The sequence below is a fragment of the Phaenicophaeus curvirostris genome, chromosome 29, assembly GCF_032191515.1.
Source record: "Phaenicophaeus curvirostris isolate KB17595 chromosome 29, BPBGC_Pcur_1.0, whole genome shotgun sequence".
Taxonomy (NCBI): Eukaryota; Metazoa; Chordata; class Aves; order Cuculiformes; family Cuculidae; genus Phaenicophaeus; species Phaenicophaeus curvirostris.
The window spans coordinates 1,956,716-1,965,404 of record NC_091420.1 but is presented as its reverse complement, the minus strand read 5'-3'; the positions used below and the strand labels follow the sequence as shown (position 1 = coordinate 1,965,404).

Here is an 8,689-nt window from a genome sequence, read left to right as displayed (position 1 = left end):
CTGCAGCCCCCACCGGGACCGGGACTGACCCATCGGTACCGGGAGCGACCCACCGGGACCGACACGCTGGGACCGGGACCGACCCCCCGGGACTGACCCATCGGTACCGGGACCGAGACTGACCCACCGGGACCAACATGCTGGGACCGGGACTGACCCGTCGGGACCGACACACCGGGCTCTGGGCTCCGGTGGGGACGAGGGGGTTGAAATCCGCAGCGAATCCCACTCGGCGCCGCTGCCGCCGCCCACCGGCCCCGAACCGGCTCCCCCCTTGCCGGTGCCGGTCCCGGAGCCTCCCCGGGGCCGGCCCCAGCGCTGCCCCTTGCCGGTACCGGAGCCCTCCCGGTGCCACTCGCCTGATGCCCCCGGGGCCGGTCCCACCGACCCCAAACCGGCTCCTTCTTGCCGGTACCGGAGCCCTCCCGGCGCCCCTCGCCCGATGCCGGTCCCACCGACCCCAAACCGGCTCCCTCTTGCCGGTACCGGAGCCCTCCCGGTGCCCCTCGCCCCATGCCCCCACGGCCGGCCCCACCGACCCTAAACCGGCTCCTTCTTGCTGGTCCCGGAGCCTTCCCGGTGCCCCTCGCCCGGTGCCGGTCCCACCGACCCCAAACCGGCTCCCTCTTGCTGGTCCCGGAGCCCTCCCGGTGCCACCGCTCCCCCTTGCCGGTCCCGGTCCCGGAGCCCTCCCGGTGCCCCTTACCGGATCTCCCCGGGGCCGGTCCCACCGCCCCCGTACCGACTCCAAACCGGTTCCCCGGGGCCGGAGCCCCCTCCGGCTGCTCTCCCGGGGCCGCCTCCCGGTGCTCACCTCGTCCCCGCGGTGCCGGTACCGGGGGTGGGTTGAGGGGGGGGGGTCCGGGAGCCTCCGGGGCCGCCGTCAGCCGGGCCGGCGTGGCAGGAAGGACCGGGCGGTCATAGCGAACGGGGGCGCCGCCTGCAGAGGGCACTGCCGGTCCCGGACACACACACCGGGGCTCGGGGGGCGTTTATTGGGGTGTAACGGGGGCGGTTACACACATACCGGGGGCACCGGCACCCGCGCTGACCCGCTAACCACACCCCCCCCGCCTCCCCTCAAGGATGCTGAGCGCCCCCCCCCCCCCCCGGTGACCATCCGAGGGGGCTTAGCCTGCCCTGCACCTTCCAGGTGAGCTCACCTGGTCTGTATTTCCAGCTGTGCTCACCTGTCCTGCATTCCAGCTGCGCTCTCACCTGCCCCACAACCTCCAGGTGTGCTCACCCAGTCCGTATTCCAGCTGTGCTCACCTGCCCCACCTTCCAGCTGTGCTTATCAACCCCGTATATTCCAGCTGTGCTCACCTGTCCCATATTCCAGCTGTGCTCACCTTCCCTACACCTTCCAGCTGTGTCCCCCTACACCACATTCACTCCAGCTGTGCTTATCAACCCTGTATATTCCAGCTGTGCTTATTAACCCTCTATATTCCAGCTGTGTTCACCTGTCCCACATTCCAGCTGTGCTCTCCTGTCCCATATTCCAGCTGTTCCCACAATTTCCAGCTGTGCTCACCTTCCCCACACCTCCCCTCTGTGTTCCCCTGCCCCACATTCACTCCAGCTGTGCTCACCTGCCCCACAACTTCCAGCTGTGCTTATTAACCCTGTGTATTCCAGCTGTGCTCATCTGTCCCACATTCCAGCTGTGCTCAACTCCTTTACTCCTTCCAGCTGTGCTCACCTGCCCCACATTCACTCCAGCTGTGCTCACTCACGCTACACCTTCCAGCTGTGCTTCCCCACTCCATATTCCAGCTGTGCTGACCTGCCTCACGTTCACTCCAGCTGTGTTCACCTGCTTTATCGATTCCAGCTGTGCTCCCCTCGCTGTGCCAGCTCCCCCCCTGCTCTCCACCTGCAGCCGCTGCCCTCGCCCCCACCCTCTCTAGCACAGGGTGGGCTCCTGCTTCAGCCTTTGCTTTTTTCACAAAAAAAAATTAAGATAAATTAAAATAAAATTAATCCTTAAAATAAAATAAAAGGAGAGAAAGAGGTTAAATAGTGCCCCGCTCTGGGAGAGGTGGGGGTGCTAGGATGCTGAGCCAGGTGTGGGGGCACAGGACCCCCCCTTGGGGCTGATTTTTGGGGTCAGCCCAGGGAGAGCGAGGTTGGGGGCCCCTTCCCCTTCACTTGGGGCTCCCCTCGCACCCACCCGGAGGTTCCCGAGGCCCCCCCAGCCCCTCAACACGAGCGGTTCAGCAGGACCTCAAGCCAGCAGGGGCAGGAGGTGATGAACTGGCGCGAGTAGCAGGGCCCCCAGCCCTTGGCGAAGCTGATGCAGATGCTGTGGGGGTCGCAAGGACCATCCCCGAGGAGCCCCCGGACCCCCGGACCCCCCATCCGCTCGTAGTCAAACGCCTTCGCCGAGTAGCCAGGCAGCACCTTGAGGACGGCGAGGGCACCTGGTGGCCCCAGGGTGGGGGAGCTAACGAAGATGGGGTGCTCGCCGCGGTTATAAACCCAGACGCCCCCGGGCTCGCGGCTCAGCTGGAGCCCGCGCCCGATCTTGCCCCTCACCCGCCGCACGGCGCGGCTACGATGGGCAGCGGGCAACTGGCCCAGGCAGAAGCCGTTGCCGCGGGGCAGCTCGCCGAAGATGTTCACCGACGCCTCGTGCACGGCGTAGAGGCGGCCAACGCGGGTCCGGTGCTCCCAGTAAGCCAGTTTGCACCAGTAGCCATCCTTGGCGGTGCTCCGTGAGAGGCTGGTGTCTAGGGGAGAGATGTCAGTGCCAGGCTGGACACCTCATGGCACACGAGCAGGGCCAAGCCCCACAGCCGGAGGGAGAGAGGGGATGGGGTCAGGGTGGAAAGACCCAGCACCCAGGGGTCATGGAAGCATGGAATGGGTTGGAAGAGACCTCAAAGCCCATCCAGTCCCACCCCTGCTGCGGGCAGGGACACCTCCCACTGCATCAGGGGCTCCAAGCCCCATCCAACCCGGCCTTGAACCCCTCCAGGGATGGGGCAGCAACCACGGCTCTGGGCAACCTCGTCTGGGTCACCTGCACCCTCCCAGCAAAACATTTCTCCCCAAAATCTCATCTCAATGTCCACTTTTCAGCTCAAAACCGTTCCCTCTCATGCTCTCCCTGCCCTCCCTCATCCAGAGCCCCTCCCCAGCTTTCCTGGAGCCCTTTTCCGCGCTGGAAGCTGCTCCAAGGTCTCCATGGAGCCTTCTCTTCTCCAGGCTCAACAACCCCAACTCTCCCAGCCTGGATGTTCCGGGTTGTCCGGCTGAGTCACCGCGGCCACTGTTTGGTGGCACGTAGGGCCAAGCTCTCCGTCCCCCGTCCCCATCCCTGGGGACACGGCCAAGGGGGGTCCCCGGGCGCGGGGAAGGTGGGGCGGCCATGGTCAGCGGCCTGGTGGCCGGCAGCCACGCTGGAGCCACTGCCGCGTGCGTCAAGGCGCATTGTGTGTCCCCGTGGGCAGCGCTTCCTCCGGCAGCGAGGCCGGCGCCGCCAAAAATAACAGAGGCCATGGCGGGGACGGGGTTGGGGGGGGGCTGAGGCGAGATGAGCCCCTGGCAGGAACCCCGAGCCTCGCGCCCGAGACTTTTCTCCTGCCAGGGGGTGGCCGCCGGCTCCGCGCCGTGAGCGGTGGGCGCTGGACCCCGAAGGGCAGCGAGGTGGGGGGCAGAGCACAGCCCCTGGCACCCCAACGCTGCCGCCCACCGTGAGAGCCCCATCCCCAGGGACCCCTTCCCCAGGGACCCCTTCCTCAGGGATGCTTTCCTTCCCCCCTGGATCTCTTCCTCAGGGACCCTTTCCTTCCCCCAGGGACCCCCTTCCTTCCCCCAGGGATCCCTTTCCTTGCCCCAGGGACCCCTTTCCTTGCCCCAGGGACCCTTTCCTTGCCTCAGGGACACTTTCCTTCCCCCAGGGACCCTTTCCTACCCCCAGGGACCCTTTCCTTCCCCCAGGGACCCCCTTCCTTCCCCCAGGGATCCCTTTCCTTGCCCCAGGGACCCTTTCCTTGCCTCAGGGACACTTTCCTTCCCCCAGGGACCCTTTCCTACCCCCAGGGACCCTTTCCTTCCCCCAGGGACCCCCTTCCTTCCTCCAGGGACCCTTTCCTTGCCCCAGGAACCCTTTCCTTCCCCAAGGGACCCCTTCCCCAGGGACGCCTTCCTCAGGGACGCTTTCCTTCCCCCCTGGATCTCTTCCTCAGGGACCCCTTCCTTCCCCCAGGGACCCTTTCCTTCCCCAAGGGACCCCTTCCTCAGGGACGCTTTCCTTCCCCCCTGGATCTCTTCCTCAGGGACCCTTTCCTTGTCCCAGGGACCCTTTCCTACCCCCAGGGACCCTTTCCTTGTCCCAGGGACACTTTCCTACACCCAGGGACCCTTTCCTTCCCCCAGGGACCCCTTCCTCAGGGACCCCTTCCTCAGGGACGCTTTCCTTCCCCATGGATCTCTTCCTCAGGGACCCCTTTCCTTCCCCCAGGGACCCCTTTCCTACCCCCAGGGACCCTTTCCTTCCCTCAGGGACCCCTTCCTCAGGGACGCTTTCCTTCCCCCCTGGATCTCTTCCTCAGGGACCCCTTTCATTCCCCCAGGGACCCCCTTCCTTCCCCCAGGGACCCTTTCCTACCCCCAGGGACCCCTTTCCTTGCCTCAGGGACCCCTTCCTCAGGGATGCTTTCCTTCCCCCCTGGATCTCCTCCTCAGGGACCCCTTTCATTCCCCCAGGGACCCCTTTCCTTCCCCCAGGGACCCTTTCCTGCCCCCAGGGACCCCTTTCCTTGCCCCAGGGACCTTTTCCTACCCCTAGGGACCCCCTCCTTCCCCCAGGGGCCCCTTTCCTTCCCCCAGGGACCCCTTTCCTTGCCCCAGAGACCCTTTCCTGCCCCCAGGGACCCCTTCCTTCTCCCTTGGGACCCTTTCCTCAAGGATCCCTTCCTTCTGCCACGGACCCCTTCCTCAGGGACCCCTTTCTTCCCCCATGAACCCCTTCCTTCTCCCAGGGACCCCTTCCTCAGGGACCCTTTCCCTCCCCCAGGGACCCCTTTTCTCCCAGGGACCCTTTCCTTCCCCCAGGGACCCCTTCCTTCCCCATGGACCCCTTCCTCAGGGACCCTTTCCTTCTCCCATGGACCCATTCTCAGGGACCCCTTCCTTCTTTCTCCCAGGAACCCCCTCCTTCTCCCAGGGGCCCCTTCTCAGGGACCCCTTCCTTCCCCCATGGACCCCTTTCCTTGCCCCAGGGACCCCTTCCTTCCCCCAGGGACCTTTTCCTTGTCCCAGGGACCTTTTCCTTGTCCCAGGGACCCCTTCCTCAGGGATCCCTTCCCCAGTGACCCCTTCCCCAGGGATCCCTTCCCCAGTGACCCCTTCCCCAGGACAAAGAGCTTGGAGGGCAGCAGGGGGGTAGCTGTGGGCTGCGGGCAGGGGTCTCGTTGCCTCGGGCTGGACAGGATCCCCTGCGCTGGGAGCTGCTGGTTTGGAGCTCGGGGCCAGCCCTGCCCAATCCCCCTTCACCCAGTGAGACCCTCTCACCGCGCCGGTCGCCGCTGTTGTAGCCGAACTCCAGGAGCTGGGGGTTGCGGTGCTGGGGCTCATCCAGCCAGCATGACTTCGAGTAGGGGGGTGGCGGGGTGTCTGGAGGGGGAGAGAGGGGGGTGAGGGCATGGGATGGACAACCTGCCCCTCCAGAAACCCCTGGAGCCCTGAGGGAGCAGAGGAGAAGGCGGGGAGATGGAGGTGGGTGAGGAGGTCATAGGTGAGATGGAGGTGAGAGAGGAGGAGGTGGGTGAGGAGGAGGTGAGAGACGAGGAGGTGGATGAGAAGGGGGTGGGTGAGGAGGTCATGGGTGAGATGGAGGTGAGAGAGGAAGAGATGGGTGAGATGGAGGTGGGCGAGGAGGAGGTGGGCAAGAAGATCATGGGTGAGGTGGAGGTGAGGGAAGAGGAGGTGGGTGAGATGGAGGTGGGCGAGGAGGAGGTGGGTGAGGAGGTCGTGGGTGAGATGGAGGTGAGAGAGAAGGAGATGTGTGAGATGGAGGTGGTGAGATGGAGGTGAGAGATGAGGAGGTGGGTGAAGAGGAGGTGGGTGAGAAGGAGGTGGGTGAGGAGGTCATGGGTGAGATGGAGGTGAGAGATGAGGAGGTGGGTGAGATGGAGGTGAGAGATGAGGAGGTGAGAGATGAGGAGGTGGGTGAGATGGAGGTGAGAGAGGAGGAGATGGGTGAGATGGAGGTGAGAGAGGAGGAGATGGGTGAGATGGAGGTGAGAGATGAGGAGGTGAGAGATGAGGAGGTGGATGAGAAGGAGGTGGGTGAGGAGGTCATGGGTGAGATGGAGGTGAGAGATGAGGAGGTGGATGAGAAGGAGGTGAGTGAGGAGGTCATGGGTGAGATGGAGGTGAGAGATGAGGAGGTGGGTGAAGAGGAGGTGGTTGAGGAGGTGAGAGATGACGAGGTGGGCGAGGAGGAGGCGGGTGAGAAGGAGGTGGGAGAGGAGGAGGTGGGCAAGAAGATCATGGGTGAGATGGAGGTGAGAGATGAAGAGGTGGGTGAAGAGGAGGTGGTTGAGGAGGTGAGAGATGACGAGGTGGGCGAGGAGGAGGCGGGTGAGAAGGTGGCACTTACCGGGCGCGGCCAGGCGGCTGAAGTGGTGGGGGTTGCAGCAGAGCGTGGCCGTGTCCCCGCGGCCCCCAGCGCAGCAGCAGAGGCTCTTGAGCTCGTGGGGCTGGCGGAGGTCGGGCCAGCGGTAGAGGCGGCAGAGCAGGAGCTGGGGCGCCGCTGCCTGCTTGAGCCCTCGCGGCGCCCAGACGCAGCCCGACTCCCACGCCCCCCGGCTCTCCACCGCCTGCGCCAGCACCTCCAGCTCCTCATCCTTCAGCTTCTTGAAGAGGGAGTGCGCTGCCAGTTTGAGGGCGCTGGGACCATCGTCGGAGCCAGCCGCCGCGCAGCGTTGCCGCCACAGCCGCCGCACCAGCCGGGCACGGCGGGAGCGGAACATGGGGCGGCAGCGGGGGCTACCTGTGGGACGGGGACGATCAGTGGGACGGGGACAAGCAGTGGGATGGGGACCTGCAAGGTGAGGAACAACGACAAGGTGGAGATCACCTGCAGGATGGGGAACCACCTAAGGGATGGGGACTTCATTCAGGATGGGGACAACCTATAAGATGAGGACAACCTGCAGGATGGGGACCACCTGAGGGATGGGGACAACCTATAAGATGAGGACAACCTGCAGGATGGGGACCACCTGAGGGATGGGGACCTCATTCAGGATGGGGACAACCTATAAGATGAGGACAACCTGCAGGATGGGGACCACCTGAGGGATGGGGACCTCATTCAGGATGGGGATGACCAACAAGATGAGGACCACCTGCAGGATTAGGACCACCTACAAGACAAGGACCGCCTGCAAGATGGGGACTGGTGGTGGGATGGGGACCACCTACAAGATGAGGACAACCTGCAGGATGGGGACTGCCAGTGGGATGGGGGACCACCTGTGGGATGGGGACCACGTACAAGACGAGGACAACCTGCAGGATGGGGACCACCAGTGGGATGGAGAACCACCTACAAGATGAGGACAACCTGCAGGATAGGGACTGCCAGTGGGATGGGGGACCACCTGTGGGATGGGGGACCACCTGTGGGATGGAGAACCACCTACAAGACGAGGACAACCTGCAGGATGGGGACCACTTGCAAGATGGGGACTACCTGCAGGATGGGGAACTACCAGTGGAATGGGGACCAAGGTCATGGAGATCCTCATGGTCATGTAGTGATGTGACCCCTAAACCAGGCCCCAAGGGCAGGAGAACCTGCCCAGCCTGAGACAGCAAGACCCCTGCCAACAGCACACACCACCCTTCGATGTCCCTCCAGTTGGGGTCCCCAGGGGAAGGGGTCCCCCAGGAAGGGGGTCCTTGGAAAAGGGGTCCCTAAGGAAGGGATTCCCATGTTGGGGTCCCTGGGGAGAAGGGGTTCCCAAGGAAGGGGTCCTGGGCTGGGGTGCCAGGGTAAGAGGTCCCCAAGGATGGGCTCCTGGGTTGGGGTCCTTGGGTTGGGGTCCCAGGGTAAGGGGTCCCCAAGGAAGGGGTCCATGAAGAAGGGGTCCCTGGGGGTAAGGGGTCCCAAGGTTGCAGTCCCCGAGGACGGGGTCCACGAGGGAGGGAGAAGCCCCCAGGTTGCGGTCTCTGAAGAGGGGGTCCATGAGGAGAGGGTCCCTGGGGAATGGGTTCCTAAGGAAGGGGGGAAGGAAAGGGTCTTTGGGTCAAGAGGGTCCTGGGGAGGGGTCCCCAGGTCGGGGTCTTTGGGGAAGGGCTCCCTGGCTTGGGATCCCAGGGGGAAAGGGGGTCCCTGGGGAAGGAATGGGTCCCTGCGTTAGGCTCCCTGGGTTGGGGTCTCACTCACGGCTGCAGCAGCGCGGGGTGCGAGGTGTGGGGGCCGCGCATGGGCCCGTGGCTCTGGGAGCCAGGACGGCTCTGCGCACTCGGTGAGCCTGCCAGCAACTTTTCCTGTGCCGGGGACGGATCCTTCCCTCCTCCGGATCTCCCTGTTTGGGGAAGGCACGGATTCGGCCCAGCCTGGCCAGCGCTGGCACTGAGCCGCTGCCGGGGACACGGGGCAGCAGGAGCAGCGATGCCAGCACCGCGATGCCAGAGCTCGATGGGATCCACCAGCAGCGATGCCAGC

General features: G+C 64.7%; 1 protein-coding gene across 3 annotated transcripts; it reads right to left on the bottom strand.

Moving 5' to 3' along the window:
• Positions 1-941: 941 nt before the first annotated feature.
• Positions 942-8,471, bottom strand: LOC138732158 (mothers against decapentaplegic homolog 6-like). Of its 3 annotated transcripts, XR_011339254.1 has the most exons (5): positions 8,408-8,469; positions 6,614-7,006; positions 5,524-5,625; positions 1,596-2,735; positions 942-1,537 (listed from the first exon to the last, which is right to left on the bottom strand). XR_011339254.1 is itself a non-coding variant. In XM_069878568.1 (4 exons), exons 2-4 carry the CDS (start codon positions 6,984-6,986, stop codon positions 2,206-2,208), a joined length of 1,005 nt encoding a protein of 334 aa, XP_069734669.1. In that variant the 5' UTR covers positions 6,987-7,057; positions 8,408-8,471; the 3' UTR covers positions 942-2,205. The 3 variants fall into 3 exon arrangements, 2 of the variants coding, with proteins under 2 accessions (XP_069734669.1, XP_069734668.1); XM_069878568.1 differs by having other exon boundaries at positions 942-2,735; positions 6,614-7,057; positions 8,408-8,471; XM_069878567.1 differs by having other exon boundaries at positions 942-2,735.
• Positions 8,472-8,689: the final 218 nt, after the last annotated feature.